The sequence below is a fragment of the Microtus pennsylvanicus genome, chromosome 9, assembly GCF_037038515.1.
Source record: "Microtus pennsylvanicus isolate mMicPen1 chromosome 9, mMicPen1.hap1, whole genome shotgun sequence".
Taxonomy (NCBI): domain Eukaryota; kingdom Metazoa; phylum Chordata; class Mammalia; order Rodentia; family Cricetidae; genus Microtus; species Microtus pennsylvanicus.
Window position 1 is genome coordinate 60,777,754 of NC_134587.1, and position 19,429 is coordinate 60,797,182.

General features: G+C 51.0%; 1 protein-coding gene across 1 annotated transcript; it reads left to right on the plus strand.

Moving 5' to 3' along the window:
- The first annotated feature begins 1,654 nt into the window (after nt 1–1,654).
- Nucleotides 1,655–18,350, plus strand: Grk1 (G protein-coupled receptor kinase 1). The gene is made up of 7 exons (XM_075986233.1): nt 1,655–2,353; nt 3,569–3,696; nt 5,368–5,525; nt 5,917–6,000; nt 9,351–9,475; nt 10,901–11,102; nt 12,772–18,350. The coding sequence occupies exons 1-7, from the start codon at nt 1,655–1,657 to the stop codon at nt 13,068–13,070; spliced, it is 1,695 nt and encodes a 564-aa protein (XP_075842348.1). The 3' UTR covers nt 13,071–18,350.
- Nucleotides 18,351–19,429: the final 1,079 nt, after the last annotated feature.

A 19,429-nucleotide genomic window follows, 5' to 3' on the forward strand; every position in this document is an offset into this window, starting at 1 on the left:
TGAGTTTGGGAGACACTATAGACTTTGTCTAAATATTCTGGGCCAGGAACCGAACTTGTCCTACTTCGGTTGACAAATTCTCCTTAGCCCCCTCCACAAGGGGCCTTCCTGGTGTGAAGGCAGTCTGGATTTCTTCATCCCTAAACCTCTCCTGGTCCTGTTCTACGGCTTCCATGTAAACCACTCAGGAGCCTGTCAGAAATGGAGGCCTGAGTTCCGCCAGCCCGCTGAGCCAGGTGGAATGTGGATTTCAGTGCTCTGGGTGGCTCTGCTGACAAGGTACCCAGTGGTTGAGAACCATGTCCCCTTCGGTCCTGATTGGTACAAGAATCAGATATGGTCTGTCCAAGGTCACCAGCTGCTAAGTGGCAGGGCTGGGACTAGCAGAGGTCACTTGGGGACGAGATATTGTTTACCTCAAATATTTACTTACCAATCTTCCTGTCACAAGCCCTTGCTAAGAGGTGGGAGGTAAGAGAGGGGGTTGGCATTCACCAGAAGGTTCTCTTTTCTCTTTCGCAGTCACAACAGGAGACCCTGTCCTCACTTGATACACCCTGATGCCCCTCAGAGGAGGTGGGTGGGCTAAACGCTCCTTTAGCCTTCTGACTTGGGCTTTCATTCATTCTGCACGACTTCCCTTTCTCCTCCCTGTGAGTGCTCCCTCCCTGTGACTCCTCCTCAAATTGTCAGGAGCACTACAGACATGACAGTTGAGGCCCCACGAGATGGTGACATGCCCTTACCTTCTACCATTCCTGGGTGTGTCCTGGGTATGATTACTGTCTAAGCTGGGTCCTGAGTGTGCCCCAGATGTGTCCCTGATGTTCCAAGTCTGTCTCAGGTATGCCCACCTGAACAAGCTGTGTCCTAGGTGCATCCCTGGCTCATGTCCCATGAGTCTTCTGGCTTGATAGGGGACTCAACGTGAAGGTCGGTGGCTCTCCTGTGCCTGTCTTTGTCCTCTAACCATCTTGTGGCAGTTCTTCAAGAAGACTGGTTGATCACACCATCAAGTGTCCGTGATCTCATTCACAGATGGGGAAACTGCTCACTGTGGGATCCCCCTCCCCATTCCTGTTACCAGGAGGCTTCTGGCCTGCTACTCTCTTGAAGATAAAAAGGAAACACAGTGTGGCAAACAGCCATCTTTACAAATGGAGGCGGCTGCTGGGACTGTCTGCCCTCTACTCCAGACCCACATCCCAGCAGGACACAGACAGGTCCTGTGCACCTGCCAAGGCCTGGGAAAGACAGAACCGCTCCCCAGGGGCTTCCAGGAGCCTGCGGTGTGCCCTTCCCTTGGGAACATGAAGGCAGCACCCAGGGGGAGGGAGCCCAGATGAACTCTAATCCGCTTAGGAGCGGCTTAGGGGATTGTCTTTTTCTGGCACCTGTTTTGTCACTCCTAAGGTGTCCTTGGTGACCCCAGGACTGGGATTTAGCTAGATGCTTGTTAGCCCTGGTCTCCCTGGGCTTCTTAGAGGCTCCCCAAGCATCCTGGCCATAGCTACATGCCTCCCTTGTCCCACAAGGGCAGGAACAGGCCACAGGCCAAGGGCATAGGGTCGGACCTGCTTTAGATGCAGGTACCTTGAGCTTCACCTCAGCTTATGGGTCCTAACACTTGAAGGGGACACAAGACATCATCAGGATGGATTTCGGGTCCTTGGAGACTGTTGTGGCCAATTCTGCCTTCATCGCTGCCCGTGGCAGCTTTGACGGAAGCAGCACCCCCTCTTCCCGGGACAAGAAGTATCTAGCCAAGCTCCGGTTGCCCCCACTGTCCAAGTGTGAGAGTCTCCGTGACAGCCTCAGCCTGGAGTTTGACAGCCTGTGCTCAGAGCAACCCATTGGCAAGAGACTGTTCCAACAGTTCCTGAAGACAGATGAGAGACACGTGCCAGCTCTGGAGCTCTGGAAGGACATTGAGGACTATGACACAGCCGATGATGACCTGCGGCCTCAGAAGGCACAGGCCATCCTGGCTGAGTACTTGGACCCACAGGCCACACACTTCTGCAGTTTTCTGGACCAGGGCATGGTGGCAAAGGTGAGGGAAGGGCCCCCCGGGAGCCAAGATGGCCTCTTCCAACCTCTGCTGCAGGCCACCCTGGATCACCTGAGCCAGGCCCCCTTTCAGGAGTACCTTGAAAGCCTGTACTTCCTGCGGTTCCTCCAGTGGAAATGGCTGGAAGCCCAGCCCATAGGTGAAGACTGGTTCTTGGACTTCAGGGTTCTGGGGAAAGGGGGCTTTGGGGAGGTGTCTGCCTGCCAAATGAAGGCGACCGGCAAGATGTATGCCTGCAAGAAGCTCAACAAGAAGCGGCTAAAGAAAAGGAAGGGCTACCAGGTAGGAAGCCCGGCATGCAGAAGATGCTCTCGGGCTGGAGGGATGGGAGGGTGTTGGCCACCCATCTGTGGAGGTCTACGTGGGCCTTAGCTACTGTGCGTGTATCCTGCCATTTGGACACTCCCCCCCCCCACTAGCTGGGGAGTAGTTCATCTGCCCCACCCTGAGGAGCAGTTCCTGGGAGAGCCACTTGCTGTCTGGAGTGTGTCTGGCTATCTCGAATTTTCTTCAAAGTGAGACTCCTGTTGCAATTGCATGCAGGAGAAAGTGAGGCGGGACTCTGCCAGGGGAACATCACTTCAGCAGACACTGTTGACATGAGGCAGAAACTATCTGTGATGCTGGGGTGTAGGACTACTTTTTCCTGAACACAGGTTTGCAGGGGACAAGAATGGCTGGAGGACTTAGGCAGGCTGCTGGTATTTTAGTTCCTTCATTGGTGGCGTCAGTGTCTGGTTAAGGCAGGATCAGTGAAAGCGGCTTATTGTCCAAGGAACACAGCCCCACCATACAGAATAGGTAATGCTGTGAAATTCTGAGGGGCAGACACCAGCCCCCAGTAGGGCCCCGAGACGTCAGTGAGAGGTCAAACATTAGGTAGAGAGTCAGACAAATCCAGGCACCTTTACCAGGGGCCGTGGGGACCGCACCTCACTGTGGTCTAATGTTAATCTTCAAAGAAGAGCTTTATGCTCAGGCGTGGTAGCCCACGCCTTTAATCCCAGCACTCAGGAAGCAGAGGCAGGCAGAGCTCTGTGAGTCCAGTGGTCTCCATGGAGAGTTCCAGGAGAGCCAGGACTACATAGTGAGACCACGTCTGTCTGAGTTCTGGGTCACCCACACCTCCATGTAACCCAGTACAACGTTGAAACGTTTCTGGCTTCAGTGACCCAATGAGACAAACGCAGAATGAACTGGCTCCACCCAGCGTCCTCATCCCTTCCACACTTGCCATGTTTAGATGAACAATAAAGCATGGTCTGCCAGAAACTTGGGCTGCACTGGGAGTTAGCGAGGATACAAGTGAGGACTGGATGGCGGTGAAGTGAGCAAGGCGCAGAGAGAGGGTGGGTGAGGCAGTGATGGGGATATCCTGGTGGACACCACGGCTATACCCGATTGATTGAATGTATGCTATACTCCACCCATCACAAGCCTGCCCCGTGCTGTGCCCAGTGCCTTCCTGAGGACTGAGGACCACAACTCTGCTTCTAGGGTGCCATAGTTGAGAAGAGGATCCTGACCAAGGTTCACAGTAGGTTCATTGTGTCTCTGGCCTACGCGTTCGAGACCAAGACTGACCTCTGTCTGGTGATGACCATCATGAATGGAGGTGACATAAGGTAATGGTATCCAAAACTGGGGTTTGTTTCAACTAGGGCACACGGTTCATGTCCAGTTGGGCCCAGTCATTGCCCATTCTTGGGTATCCCTGCAATTGTTGGGGACAGGTGACAGAGGGCACATGGTGCTGTGATGGGGATACTGGGGGTTGGGAGGGCTAAGAGAGTAAAATGAACAGTTCCATCAGTAGGGACAGAGACCTGGAAGACCAGCTAGAGACAACTCGCCTATGGCCTACATAGGAGAGTACCACCCCTGACGGTGCCTGGGTGGCAGAGCCTGACTGTGCTCTGAGGTTGTTCCTGCATCCTTGGGGAGGCCAGGTCACAACTTTCACTGGCTTGGTGACTTCACCACTCTTTCCCTCAGTTTCTGTAGTGAGGAAGCGAGCAGGCCTGCTTTTCGTCCCGCCCGGCTCCCACACAGTTAGCTTTATACCCGAAATAACAACACACAAATTGTATACATTTAAACACTGCCTGGCCCATTAGCTCTAGCCTCTTACTGGCTAACTCTCACATCTTGATTAACCCATTTCTATTAATGTGTGTAGCACCACGAGGTGATGGCTTACCAGGAAGATTATATCCTATGTCCATCTTGGGCCGGAGCTTCATGGCGACTGCCTGACTCTGCTTCTTTCTCCCAGCATTCTGTTCTGTCTATTCCACCTATCTAAATTCTGCCCTATCAAAAGGCCAAGACAGTTTCTTTATTAACCAATAAAACAACAGATAGAAAGAAGACCCTCCTACATCAAGTTTCCTGTTCTGTTAAAAAGAAACTAATAATAATGACAAATCAGTGTCAGGAGGATGGAGCAGTGGGACCTTAGGGTAATTGGCACACAAAGTTAAAAAGACAAGACTCTTGGGTACCTGGTGCAGGAGGCTAACACGGTGAGACCCTGGGGTGCCTTGGGAATGCCCAGTGTCACTAACGGGAGCTATGACTTCCAAATACCTGTGCCCCTCCCTCTCCTCTGCCTTATTGACATCACCGTTGACAGAGTCTGCCTTTTCTTCAGATGAGTAATACGGGGGTTAGACAGCCAGTCTGCGAGAATCCTGTAGAAGGGAAAGAGGGCTGCAAGGAATGCTGGGAATTCTAGCATGGCAGGCTGTTTTATCCCCCACCCCAGGGGCCTCTGCTTATCTTCCAGGCCCCTGGTCTGCCCCCAACCTCCCTGCAGCTTAGGTCATTCTAGCTGTGAGCTTCATTTCCCTGTGAGGTGTTGAGGTGGGACATGCAAGAAAGAGTGTAAAAAGGACAGACCTCAGGGGTCCGCGGTGAAGGAGGGGCCGTCGTCAAATCCACCCAAGGGTTCGAGGTCTGCTGGAGCAGACCACAGCTGTACTTAGGGAGCTGGGAGCCACTTGTGTTTAAGAAAGTGAGGCTGACTCCCCTCCCCTGGCCCTGTCCTGGCATTGCTTTGGGGTCCGAAGGAAGGAGGCGTTAGGTAACAAGCTTGTATGTCCTCTAACAGTCTTGGGAAAGGTGTGAGCTCTCTGAGGCCTCTAGTCCTGGGTTTCTCCAGGAGAACTCTGATGCTTGGTCCCAAGGTGACCATGCTGTGTTGACACGCGTGTGCCCTGAGACCCAGGCTATTTCTTTGTTTACTGCCCTTAAGTCCTGGGGTGTGTGTACCTCCCGTGGTGTTTGGCCCCCAGGTACCACATCTACAATGTGGATGAGGAGAACCCAGGCTTCCCAGAGCCACGTGCCATCTACTACACAGCACAGATCATCAGTGGCCTGGAGCACCTGCATCAGAGACGCATCGTCTACCGCGACCTCAAGCCGGAGAACGTGCTGCTGGACAATGATGGTGAGCCCTGGAGGGATGGAGGCCACAGCAGTGCTCGCGGCCCACAGCATGGTGTCATCAGCACCTTCAAACGTCACTGCAGAGGGGCCGAGTGGGTGTTAGGGTATAAAGGACCATGGTGTAAGCTGTGCGGTGTGTGTGTGTCTGTCTTTCTGAATATATGTGTGTGGCAGGGGTTACATGTTTGTGTGTAAGGTATGTGTGGAATGCCTACTATGTGTATGATATGTCTTTGTGGAGAGTGGATATGTGTCTAGAGTGTGGTATTTGTGTACATAGAACATGTGGAGTGTGTTTTCCTACTGTGCAGGGGAGCATTGCCGAGCCCTGGACTCACCTGGCACCTCTCTTCTGTGAAGTGAGTGTAATCTCAGCTTGTATTTACTTTCAGGCAATATCCGAATTTCTGACCTTGGGTTGGCCGTGGAGCTGATAGAAGGGCAGGATAAGACCAAGGGCTATGCAGGGACCCCAGGTAAGACCTGAGATCGGGGAGGGGCCTGGAGAGGCTTTGCATCCTGGGACATCCTCTCTTCCAGAGCCAGCGGCAGTAGGGTCTCCAAGGTCTAAGGTGATAATACAGAGAGTGGGGGTTGTGGAGCGTGGCTCCCTTATCCCCTAGAGTAAACAGTGGCAATCAGGTTTTGCCCAGCAGCTCAAGAACTGTTTGTTCCCTGCCATGATAACCCCTACCCTGCCTTAGCAGTCTCGCTGGCTTACTGCCTCACCCTCTGGGCAAAGCTGCCCCTTTGGCACCTTGATGGGCAGAGAGAATGCAAGGCTTGCACTCTAAGTGGCTTCTTGAACATTGACAGAATGAGTTTGTCCAGGGTGTCTCATGGAAGAGCGGGAGTCATGGGGTCACCGTGTGGGTCATGTCACAGAACACTGGGGACAGGTAGCGCTTGCTAGGCATCAGTAAAACCCTGGTAGGTATCCACCAATGTGCAGGGTATGCACATGTGTGTCTCTGTGTGTGCATATGCCTACCTGTGTGTACACACATTCCCACATGTATGCTTGCTCTCATGTGGTGTATATAGTTGTATGACTTGTAGGTGTGACTGAGTATGAACATGGATGCCTTTATATCCTACATGTATGGATGAGCATGAGCCTGTACATGCATGTGTATCTGTGAACACCTGTGCATATCTTTTTGTACATGTGTGTAGGCACACAACTCTCTGTGTGTGTCTATATGCACGTATGTGTATGAAGGTACCTCTGTGTATGTATAGTCTCTGTGTGCATATATGCAAACATGTATGTGTGCGCATCTTAACAAATGTGTCTTTGTGCATATACATGTCTATGTGCACCTCTGTAGATGTACATATTTCACGTATGAACCTGTGAACATATGAGTGCATTCATGTGTGAATGTGTACAGGCATCTCCGTGTGGATGCTCAGTACCTGTATCTGTGCATATACAGGTGTGCATCTCTGGATGTATATATGCTTTGTGTACATGCACACTTGCGCATATATGTATGATTGTGGACGTATCTGTGTTTAAGTGCGTGCACACTTGTGGCCGTTTGTGGTTTGCTTCCTTCATCATTTTCTTCAGAGGAAAGGAGAGACGCAGCCTGTGTAGAGGAGAGAAGAGACGTGAGTCAGGTGGAGAGGATGCATGATCCAGGACCATGCTTTGTGGCTAGATGACCTCAGACGGTGTGCTTAATCTGTCAGAGCCCTGGTTCTAACACAACACATGGGCTCATGAGTCTGTTAAGTGACTACACACCCGGCACTTGCATGAAGTAGACACACCTGCAGTTAAGTCCTTCCTGTCGCCACATTCTAGATGGTCATATTCAGGTTGATGTCTGACAGAATTTCTTAGATATTTTCCTTCTTCCCTGGGCTCTCTGGCTTCAGACAGTACCTATATTGGGATGTATATAGAGTGGTAGCTTTGGGTTACAGAAAGGTCCCTCTGTCACCAGGACCCTGTGCCTCGGGTACCATCTGAGACTGTCTCTGATGCCATGGTGGGCAGAGAGACAAGAGCTTCCCCCTACATTCTGGGGTATGACAAATCCATACTGGTCCCCAGGAGGCATGGTGACAGTCTAGCTTTGGGTCTCGGTTGCTGATGGGTGCTGAGGGCCCCGTGAAAGGCACAGGGTGACAGAGATCTGAGAAGAGGATTCTGGAAGCAGCGTGTCTTGGAGCCATGGCACAGCACCTGCTTTCATGGATTAGTTCAAACTCCACTTGGATCTCTTTAGTCCACTGCAAGTACCAGATCCACTGAAGCAAGACCTGAGACCAGAAACTGGTCCTGCTCAGGACTGAGTATGAGGCCCGACTGGCCACAAGAGGGCACCATTGCCTGCCTAATCACCACCTCACCGAGCTGGCACTGATTCTTCAGGTGGATCCAGTGGCATCTCTACACTCATGGGGACCTTTGGCTGGGACTCCAGTATAGGCTGGAAATGCCAAGTTAGGAGGAAAACTAGAGGCTGCTGTTCCAAAAGTGCTAACCAATGAGCACCGTTCTAGACAGTTCTCCGTGCTCTGCACGCTCAGCTCTGGCCACGGCTGTAGGTTGTGCATGGGAGAGGGTCTTCCTTTGAGTACAAGAAAAGTGGGCCTCTGTCTTCCGCTTCCTGCCACAAGGGGGCGAGTTCGTTACAGGGGCAGCAGAAATCCTCTTGCTTCCTCTTCCAGTAACTCATGGGTGCAGACTCTGCCGTAGCAATGCTGTTTGCAAAATCCCAGACTCTGAAGACAAAGGGTGACATGATCAGGGTTTCGCTTGGCACCGCTGGGAGTGGCGCTGAGTGAACACTGGTGATGTCTTGGAGTGGAGAAGTGGCGTGCGTGGCTGCGGGAGGAACTGTCAACAGCACACCTTCCAGAAGGGCTAATCCTCCAGGGGCCCAGGAAATATTCCAAAGATGGGCGGTAGGAGATGGTTTAGACACTGTGTTGTTGACCCTGGGCATTAACATGTGTACTGTGTGGCAGGGGGTTGAGACTTTTAGACAAATGTCCGAGTTGTGACCAGACAGCTAGGAGGACTAGGGAGGGCATGTCTGTCTAGAAGGCCATACAGTAGCTGTGTGATCAGGCGCTGTTCTGTGAAGCCAGACTAGTGGCTCTGCTTCCTCTGGTCTGCGCCGTCCTCAGCAAGTTCCCTCCTCATTATCAGGCTGCTCCACACCTTGCTGAAGGCTGAACGTGATAGGTGTGTGCCCTGCTCTCGGCGGGGCTGCGAGAGAGCCTAGCTGTGGCTTCCCTGTAGGTGCTAAAAGAAGACAGAGTGCCTGAGGAAGGCATAGGACTGTGACCTCAGGGCGTCCCTCGGGCTTTGTCGCTGGTCCACTTTGCATCATGGGGGCATGGCTCTCACTTCCACGTCCTTGTAAGAGGAGAGGGATCAGAAAGCCACAGCAAGGTCTGTCTGCATCTGTCTACCCCAGAGTTGCACGCCGTATGCTGTTCTGTTTGCATTGTCCTGAGTCTGCGTGGAGGGGAAAGGAGGCTTCATATTACACACGAGGACTGAGATTCCTGACCGTGGCAATGCTGCCCCTAGGAAGATTTGGTTATGTTGGAAAACATTTTTGGTTGTTACAACTGTGGACATCCAATGGGTAGCAGCCAGGGTTAAGTTCAATTGTCCCTCAGTGACAACAAAGAGGTTTCTGTTCTCAAAATCACTGGTGGTGAGACCCCCCCCCCCCGGTGGGGGCGGGGAGTAACGGAGGTGAATCATGAAAGCTTCCGTTGTTCTGTGATTGCTCGGTAGGGACCATGCTGTGGGAAAACAGCTGCATCTGAAACCTACATGTGTTCATGATGGCAGGTTTCATGGCCCCCGAGCTCCTCCGAGGGGAAGAATATGACTTCTCTGTAGACTACTTTGCCCTGGGGGTCACATTGTACGAGATGATTGCAGCCAGAGGACCCTTCCGAGCCCGAGGAGAGAAGGTAGGTGCTGCCTGGCAAGAAGTCCTGAAAGGGTCCATTCTGGGGCAGACGTGGATGGGTGGGCTGTGCCAAGGACTAGATAAGCAGTGTAGGCTCTGGGGTGTAGGCTCTGGGTGATGTTCTGTCCCAAGGCCTGCCTGTTCCTGAGACCTGTAGGTGGCGTTGTTGAGGAATTCTAAATCTGTCCTCTCACACCAGAGGCAGCAGGTGGGCAGAGCAAACATGCACTAGCTTAGACTGGCCAGGTCTCCCTGTAAGATAGCGGGCATTAGGCCCTTCTGGGGCAGACTACACAAAGGAGGCCACTGGTGGGTCCCTAGCTAACTGTGGCCATCAGGCCACTGCTCTTGGGACTTTGAACAGCACCCCAGGCATTCTCCCTGCTCCTCATTTATGTTTACATAGAGGCCAGAAGCCAGGGACCATCTCCTGTGCCTCAGCAGGGACAGGGTCCACCTGATTGTCACTGTCTTGTCCTTGCCTGAGCTTACAGCTCTATGCTGTCATGTGATCCTGACCCCACCTGGAGTAGGGTCTCAGACGCCTAGGCCTCCATGGTGAGAGGTGGCAGGTGTTGGGACAAGCTGTGCGCTCCTAGGCCTCCATGGTGACAGGTGGCAGGCATTGGGACAAGCTGTGTGCTCTAACAGCCCTGCTCATTCAGGTTTCACGGGCTACGCTGCTCTGTCCATACCTGTAGGAGAGAGGATGGGGGCGTCGGCTTTGCCACAAGGGTTGTCTGGGGAGTAAGCCATGCTGTGCCTATCACACACTGGTGTGGGGGACGCTTTGTGTGGGAGACCAGGAGTGAAACAGGAGGAGTAAGGCAAGCTCTCACCTTAGGTCTCTGAGTGAGATCTTACCCCCGCACCCTCACCCTCACCCCCGTCCCGGCCAAGCTCTCACCTTAGGTCTCTGTCAGATGGCTGAGTGAAATCTTACCCCCGCACCCTCACCCCCGTCCCGGCCAAGCTCTCACCTTAGGTCTCTGTCAGATGGCTGAGTGAGATCTTACCCCCGCACCCTCACCCCCGTCCCGGCCAAGCTCTCACCTTAGGTCTCTGTCAGATGGCTGAGTGAGATCTTACCCCCGCACCCTCACCCCCGTCCCGGCCAAGCTCTCACCTTAGGTCTCTGTCAGATGGCTGAGTGAGATCTTACCCCCGCACCCTCACCCTCACCCCCGTCCCTGCCAAGCTCTCACCGCTGGTCCTTTTCTGTGGCAGTGGACTAGCTGTGTACATGTGCAGATAATCGGATGGGAGCTTCACCTTGGGATTTCGGTCTCTTTGTCCTGAGATTTGAGCCTTTTAATGCCAAACCACTGGGAGGGGCCCACCAAAGTGCCATTAGCCACGCCCACCGTAGTGAGGCTTGCAGCTTGGCCGTGGCTCAAGTGGAGTGGTCCGTTTGCCTGCCCCGTAGGTGGAGAACAAGGAACTCAAGCAGCGCATCATCTCAGAGCCTGTGAAGTACCCAGACAAGTTCAGCAAGGCCAGCAAAGACTTCTGCGAGGCACTGCTGGAGAAGGACCCAGAGAAGCGCCTGGGCTTCCGGAATGGGACCTGTGATGCACTGAGGGCAAACATCCTCTTCAAAGACATCAGCTGGAGGCAGCTTGAAGCCGGTAGGGTTGGTACCATAAGCCTGGGAAGACTTAGGGGGTGATGCTGTAGACCCTTGATGGCTTACCTTAGCCATGGGGTCAGCCGCGGACTGAGCGGAGGACTTGTGGGACCCTAGGTAGCCTCTGGCAGCTCATCTGGTCCTCCATTCATCTCCAGTATCTCATGAATGGGCACTGGGGTCACGCGGGTTGAAGTCAGGTGGGAAAAGCGGGTAGCAAGCCAATGTTGAAGATGTAGGTCTGTCTCATGGTATTTCCCTTCCATAGTCTGCATTCTAGAGATCCAAGATCCAAGGGCGGCAGAGTTTGTCTGCCTGTGAGAAGTTCATTTACTCCATATTGTTTGTCATGATATTGCAGCCACAGATACCGTGTGTGCCGTGTGTACACGTGTCTGGGTATTTATGTGTGTATAGCTGCTTGTGTGTGAGCCCACACGTGTGCACATGCTCACGTGCCTGTGTGAACAGGTACTTGCCTGTGCATGTCTATATATACATCTAATATCTGTGTGTGGTATGGTGTGTATACCCCTCTGTGTGTGTATACCCCTATGTGTGTGTGGTGTGGTATGTATGTTGTGTGTATGTGTACCCTGTGTGTGTGGTGTGGTATGTATGTTTTGTGTGTGTGGGTGGGTGGGTGTGTACCCTATGTGTGTATATGTGTGTGTATTTTCAAGGGTGACTATAGGAATCTGTGGGAGGGGAAGAGCCAGGTGGCATTTTCAACATAATTAGGATCAACTACAGTATGAGCTAGGATCCACAGAGAGGAGGAGAAGATTCTCCTGGGAGACGTGACTTTTGGGTGGAAGAGCTCTGTTCTTGGCAGAGCCTTCATGATGAGGCCCTGAGGAAAGGAAGGGTTCTGGATCAGGAGGTCCAGGACTGTCTCTGAGGTGCAAGGGAGTGGCAGGGCCCAGGAAGGTTGAGTCAGGCCAAGAGGTTACACTTGGGTGCCCACACACTGCCTGGACCAGCAGAGGCCTGTTGGGAAGCTGGAGTTAGTGGCTTATGTTCAGCAGGGTTACAGGGTAGGCTCAAATGTTCAGAGGAAGCCAGAGCCGGTGACTAGGTGAGCACCACCTGGGCTCTGTAAAAACAACAGCATTCTGCATCTGTAGTTTCTGGGGAGGGAGGATGCAGAGTTCAGTTCAACATACATCATGGTGATGCCTACCTGGGGCCAGGCAAGAGCTCCAAGCCTGGGTGCGGTTGCTATGTGAGGGACTGAGGCCCTGTTTTCAAGATGCTCACAAGGGGACTTTGGGGAGAGGGTCTGAGGAAGGTATAGGAGGCAAGTTCTGGGATTTCTGTTGAAAGGCTTCTTAGATGGCATAGTAGCTCCAGCACTGGGGAGGCTGAGGCAGGAGGATTGTGACTTCAGGCCAGCCTCCACGCACATAAACACACACACACACACACACACACAAACACACACACACACAAACACACACACACACACACACACACACCTTTCTATCCAGATCTGGGCATATTACACTCTGTCCATCATCCATTCTGTGAGCACAAGGGATGGGGCTGCTTGCTTTGGGATGCTGGTTTCTGCCAGCTTTTAGGAAGAAGAACATGCGTTTGTGGGGACCCTTTGGCCCAGCAGTGTCCTCACCATGGGTATCTCTGGTCTGTTTCATGTTTCTTCACAGGGATGCTGATCCCTCCGTTCATCCCAGACTCTAGGACTGTCTATGCCAAGAACATACAGGATGTGGGTGCCTTTTCCACCGTCAAGGGTGTGGTTTTTGATAAAACCGACACAGAGTTCTTCCAAGAATTTGCCTCTGGCAACTGCTCCATTCCCTGGCAGGAGGAGATGATCGAGACTGGTATTTTTGGGGACCTGAATGTGTGGCGCCCAGATGGTCAAATGCCGGATGACATGAAGGGAATCAGCGTGGAGGAGGCAGCCCCTACAGCCAAGTCGGGAATGTGTCTCATCTCTTAGCCAAGTGTCTGAGGAGAGCACGGAGCTGCCTGTGTGCAGAGAGGAAAGTGTACTGAGCTCATGGGAAAAATGTGACCCTGGTTTCAGCCGTGCTCACTCCACCCGTGACACCATGCAACTGTGTCTCCTTGTGGAGCAAGTGAGACTTTCTGTCTATACCCTACAGACATGGCAGACCAACTCTTTTGTCCTATTTTATCCAGAAGATACAAAAAGGCCACCACAGATTGAACAGCAAGGTACAACTTCTCAAAGAACCTCTGCGTAGGATGTGTGGCCAGGAGCGTGGATGCTGAGAACCCCACGTTCAGCATGGATGTCTTAGTACATTTCAGGGCAGGCCTGTACTCTGGGGGTCCATGCTGAACCTCTCCTTGCCTGCTTCCTGCCTCCTCAGCTGCCTTTACTGGGTCACCACCTGCTCCACAAACCCCAGTTTGGAGCTAGTGAATCTTCAGGGAGTAGAAAGGCTAAAAGGACCTGGTCTTAGCTGAGAGTCATTGCTTCCTCTCAAGAACAGAGACAGCTACCTCAGATAGCTACGGTCTCTGTTCTCAGTCAACATCTCATATGGTATATACTCAAATCGTCATAGTCATGTCACATGTGGTAGGGAGCCCAAGTCTTTACATGCTAATGTCACGTATGATGTATGGCTGGGTCTTCACTCCGTCATTACACCTGTAGTGGGTGTCGTGTTCCTGGGCCATCTTTGTTCTGCCACCCCCTTCTTGTTTATGAGGGAAGGTGACCTACATGTACCGGGTCATTTTGGAAGACTGCTGGATGAAGCCAGCACTGGATGACAACCCTGGACCAGCATCCCCCCAAGTGGCGTGAGGGTACAAGCATCTGTCGAGAGCATGTCACCAATAAACCCCAGGCCAGCTGCACTGTGCAGGATTCCAGATGTTGTTATAGATGCGCCTTGCACACATGATATCCCGGGGACTAATGCTGGATGCTGAAGAAGTCTGTGCCAGGATTCTGCTCTTCTCAGAGAACCTGACACTGGAATTGTGGGGTGCTCTGGAAGGGTCTTGGGGTGGTCCGTGCTCATACCTTCTGGACCATGGCCTGGAGCCTCCTGCAGCTGATTAGTGCTGAGTGATATATATAAAGACAAACCCTCCACCATCCCACCTCCCTCCATCCTGTAGAGCATCTCACAAGTATCAAGGGCTGCGTGCGTATTTTATTTGATTATGTTTGGGAGCTCATTTAACAGCTCCTGGCTGAAGACCCTGGCACTTTGGCTGTCTCATCCTCATCTTCACTGGGGTGGAGGCGTGGAAAAGGGTGGGTTTCCGCAGCCACAGCAGGTTCTGGGGAGGCCTAGTCCTTGGTACACTAAGTATCATCCCTGTTTGGCCTGCCTAGAGCTCATGGATCTGACAGCAGAATCTGTATGACTTCACAAGCTCTGTCCTGGGTCCTCCCTCACCCTGGGCTACAGACAGAAGAGCAAGACATCCAGTCCAGTTTAAATTTCAGACAAATAGTGAACACTTTCCCAGGGTAAGTATGTCCCAGCAGTATTTGGGACATACTTCCACTCAAACTTCATAGTTTGTCTGGAATTCATATTTAATTGGATGCTCTGTAGGTCTTTTTTAAAACTCTAAATCTACCCAGCCTATTGCAGACCCATCAAGCAGGGATGAAATTGGGAGCAATGCTGCTTTGCTTTTCCGTGTCTCTTGGTCAGGGGAGGGCTCTCCTCACTCGGGCCTGCTCGCGTACGTAAGCTTGAGTGTCATGTCACTCAAAGAGACACATCCCAAGGCTGTTAGAGAGCACAGACACCCAGCAGCCATGTTCTTGGCTGTACACACAGGGCACTGCTAGCTTCACCAGGGGGAGGTGCTGAGTGGAGAAAGATGAACTGCTTGCTCTGTGCTCTCTGGGTAGAGATTTTAGCCAACTCCTCTTCCTAGAGATTTCTTTGACGGGTTTAAGGGACCTCCACCGTAGGTGTTCTCTCAGGGACAGTAACTTTCAGCCTAGAGAGCTTCCCCATTGCCACGGTCCCTCCTTACCTCTACAGTTTATAAACGCTTAGGTCCTAGAGCTCAGGTCTTGCCTGGGCACCTATCCCAGGGAGCTACAGGTCACCCACTGTGGTTCTGACAGTTGCCAGGCCCCCTTGGCTCTAACCTTCCAGAAGACAGCATATCATTACTAGTTGTAGGATGTCTTGGATGCTGATATGCAGGCCTGTGGAAGGGAAAGGACTTTTCCTTACCCAAGATGAGGAGACATCCCTAGGACCGGAAGCCCACCTGGAAGCCCTGTGAGATATAGATTGTCTTGTACTCAGGTCACTAACATGTTGAGAACTGTTTCACTTTTGGCCACTCGGAGATATACCACTGTGATGACATTCATTCTGCAATGAACTCTAATAATTCTTTACTCTCAGGAGGTTAGAGGTAGAGGAGGCACCTGAGACTAGACAGAGAGGACTCTGGGAGTTGGAGGTCATCTGGAGAAGGACAGGATCCCACTATGAGCAGTAGGGACATGTCAGCTTTTACAGTGTTGTATTCAAACTGAGTTTGAATTTTATTCCTTTTTATGGACATTATTGATAATTATAGGAATAGTTATCAAGGATTGTGACATTCAATAGCAGGCCCTGAAACTCTTCCCAAACCCAAAGTCATCACAAGAGGTCTGGGAGGCTCAGTGCCCAAGTCTCTGGCTGCGGTTTGATGAAGGTTTAGTGTGTGCCCAAAGCTCTGTGTTTTGGAAGTTGTACCTCTTGTGAGGTAATCTAGGTAGTATGGGACATTTAAGAGATGGAGCATAAGAGCTGGTCTTTGGGGCAGTGCTTTGGAAAGGCTTGGCTAATTCTGTGGATTTCTGTCTGGGCTGTAAGAGCATGGGTTCCACTGCAGATGTGAGTCTGACCTCTGAGCCCCATGGCTTCCTGTCTGTCTACATTTTCTTTCGCAGCTGTGTGTGCTCTCAGTGAGTCTATTATGCCATCACCAGAGGCCAAACTAACGGGGTCACTCATCTTGGCTTTCCAGCTTCCAAACTGGGTTAAATAAACCTCCTCACAAATTACCCTCTCTGTGGTATTTTGCTATAGTGGATATTTTGCTAACAGTGAATAAACTGTTAACTTTAGAGTTTTACATTGATACAAAGTAGACTTCTGGATCTAGACAAGATGGTACACACACACACACACACACACACACACACACACACACACACACTGTGGTGGTTTGAATAGGTTTGAATTGGCCCCCACATGTGAATGGCCTCCATTCATATATTGTTCATTAGGGAGTGGAGTTACTTGACAGAGATTAGGAGGTGTGGCCTTGTTGGAGTAGGTGTGGCCTTGTTAGAGCAAGTGTGTTACTAGGGATGGGCTTTGAGGCTTCAAATGCTAAAGCCAGGCTCAGTATCTCTCTCTTCCTGCTGCCTGTTGATCCAGATGTAGAAGTCTCAGCTATTTCTCCAGCAGCATGTCTGCTGACATGTTGCCATGAAGATAATGTCCTAAACCTCTGAAACTGTAAGCAAGCTCCAATTAAATTATTTGCTTTATAAGAGTTGCTATGGTCTTAGTGTCTCTTCACAGCAATAGAACACTGACTAAGACAGAAGTTGGTACCAGGGAGCTGGGTATTGCGGTGATAGACCTGACCACACTGCTTGTTTATAGAATGTGGACTTTGGGACTTTGGATTAGGAAAGTAACTGAGTTGAATGCTTTTGAGGTTTACTGGGCCATCCTGGTAGGGGTGTGGAAGACAGTGGTGCCAGAAAAATTTAGATTATGATGGACTGACTCAGGAGGGTTCAGAGGAGAAGCATGTGAGTAAGTGTCATAGAGAGTATTCTTGTGATATTTTGGTGAATAATGTGGCTTGCTTTTTGCCTTTGTCTGAAAAGTCTGCCTGAAGCTAAATATAAGAGTTTGGGATTGATGGCATTGGCAGAGGAGATGTTACACAGCCCATTATTGACTATGACATGTGGTTATCAGTGGCCATGCGTATGCAGATCTATAATGAAAAAGAGCAAACTGAGCAAGGAAAAATACAAAATGTACAATTTGAGGAGAAAATTGGCACCAGGAAGTGTAATGGAGCTAAGTCTTGTGCTCAAGGAAATAAACAGATTTAAGAAAAGCCTGATGCTAAGTGGAATAAAGGGAGTGGTGACCTCAGGGCAAGACTCCACCCAGTTAAACTTCCAACTTGTGAAAAGGAACTAAAGAAATCTTAAGAAGTAAAGGAAGTGATCAACAAGAGATGTAGTTGAATAGGGGGCCATGTTCCAGCCCCAGCAAACAGCAGAATTTGTAGCTTTAGCCACGTAGTTTAGAGTCAAGGACAGAAGAAAGAGGTGTGGAATCTCCCTCTGTGACTGAGGAAGGCTGCTGAGGCCAGGTGTGCATCCATGGTGTCCCTGCATGGAGGCCCAGAGAGGCCATTGCCTGAAGTTGTAAAGGTGAAGCCTGGATTGCCTTGGAAACCCCAAGATTTTGAAGATGCCAGAGCTGTGGGATACCTGCCAAGGAAAGGTGCTAATAGGAAGCAAAACCAGCCCGGGGGAAAGAAGTGTGTTGCAGTCAACAAAGCTGAAAGGAGTTGGAGATCTGAAGAGCCCATTGACATCAGACATGGGGATGCTAAGTTAGGAGTTTGCCCAGCTGGTTTTTGGTCTTGCTTTGGTCCAGTATCTCCTCGCTATGCTCCCTTCCCTATGTTTTGAGATGGTAATGTGTATCCTGTGCCATTGTATGTTGGAAGTGTGTGATTTGTGTTTTGATTTTTATTTTACAGGGGTGTATACTTAAGAGAATGCTGTGAGTCTCAGAAGAGATTTTGAACTTTGGACTTTTAAATAGGGTTGCTACTGTGATAGACTACGGGGACTTTCGAAGTGGGACTGAGTGCATTTTCTGTATTAAAATATAGCTACAAGCCTTTGGGGGCCAGGGAGTGGAAAGTGGTGGTTTGAATAGCAATGACCACCATAGGTTCAAATATTTGAACGCTTGGTCATTAGGGAGTAGCACTACTTGAGAGAGATTAGGAGGTGTGGCCTTGTTGGAGTGGGTGTGGTCTTGTTAGAGGAAGTGTGTTACTGGGGGTGGGTTTTGGGGTTTCAGATGCTAAAGCTAGTCCCCATATCTCTCTCTTCCTGTTGCCTGTGGATCACACCACGGTCGGCCTATGTGCTGCCATGCTATCTGCCATGATGATAATGGACTCAACCTCTGAAGTTGTAAGCAAGCCCCAATTAAATGCTTTCCTTTATTAAAGTTGCCATGTCATGGTGTCTCTTCACAGCGATAGAACACTGACTAAGACACACACCTTTTGCACTTCTTCAGGTAAGTACAGCTAAGCCCCTGGATGGTACGAATGAGGATCGTTGACAGGACTGTGGAGATGGGGAGATGTGGGCAAATGATCAAGTTTCTAAGGCAAGTTGGCGCTACTTCCTGTTCCTCGGCCCTGGTGTGGCCCCTGGAGCCTTCAGGTAGGCATCATGTTTGGTGGTCCTCTGATGTCATGTATCTGCACGTGTGTGTCTTTCTTTCAGGTTCTAGAGTATGTGCATACTTTCAAGGTAGAGATTAGAACAGAACATTCTGCCAACCCAAGATAGGTGGGGTGTGCAGAAGGATGGAGATATCCCCTAGAGCCCATGAAAGGGACTTTCAGGATGGGGTGTCCACACAGGCATGAGACAGGTGGAGAAAGATTTGCTGAACTCATCACTCAAGATGCTGGACATGGCCAGGCCCCCACCAAATGAATTGGGGTAAGGTTGGGTTTCTGTCCCATGAGCCAAAGATGGGTATATTAGCACTTCAGTCTACTAGAGGGGATTGTTACACTGTGGCCCGCTGCTGATTTTTCTGTAGTTGACATCCTCTATGGGTCTGTCAGATACATACCATCCTGGACATGAGCTCTGCTGAATCAAGTCTCCGAGGAATGTTGGGACATCATCCTACTACACCCGTTCTGTCACATTAGAGTCTGTCTTCTTTGCTCAGACCTGTGTACCATGTTCCTCCAGGGGCCAGGAATCACAGCCCCTGGAAGAAGGGCAGGAAGGGAGACATCCTTGAGAACATGATGCCGAAAATTGAAAATAAATGTGATTGCTGAGACATTCAAGATGAAGTTTGATCTAATGTCTAAAAACCAGCTCTAAAGCCCTTGTTACATAGCAATGTTTTTCGATGCCAAGACCAGTGGGCTAGGGGTCCTAACCAGGATCATGGCATAGGGTGTAAGCAGAACTTGCACCCGCTGTCCTTCCACTGCCCAAGCCTGTCCTCCTTGACAGGTCAATATTTGATACGCTCTGGGCACCCA

What these genes read in the sequence shown, in the direction of transcription:
- Grk1 (XM_075986233.1), top strand. Translation starts at nt 1,655, where the DNA reads ATGGATTTCGGGTCCTTGGAGACTGTTGTGGCCAATTCTGCCTTCATC. An exon ending in TCCGAGCCCGAGGAGAGAAG is followed by an intron (nt 9,476 to 10,900) that starts GTAGGTGCTGCC and finishes CCTGCCCCGTAG; the next exon opens with GTGGAGAACAAGGAACTCAA. An exon ending in CTGGAGGCAGCTTGAAGCCG is followed by an intron (nt 11,103 to 12,771) that starts GTAGGGTTGGTA and finishes GTTTCTTCACAG; the next exon opens with GGATGCTGATCCCTCCGTTC.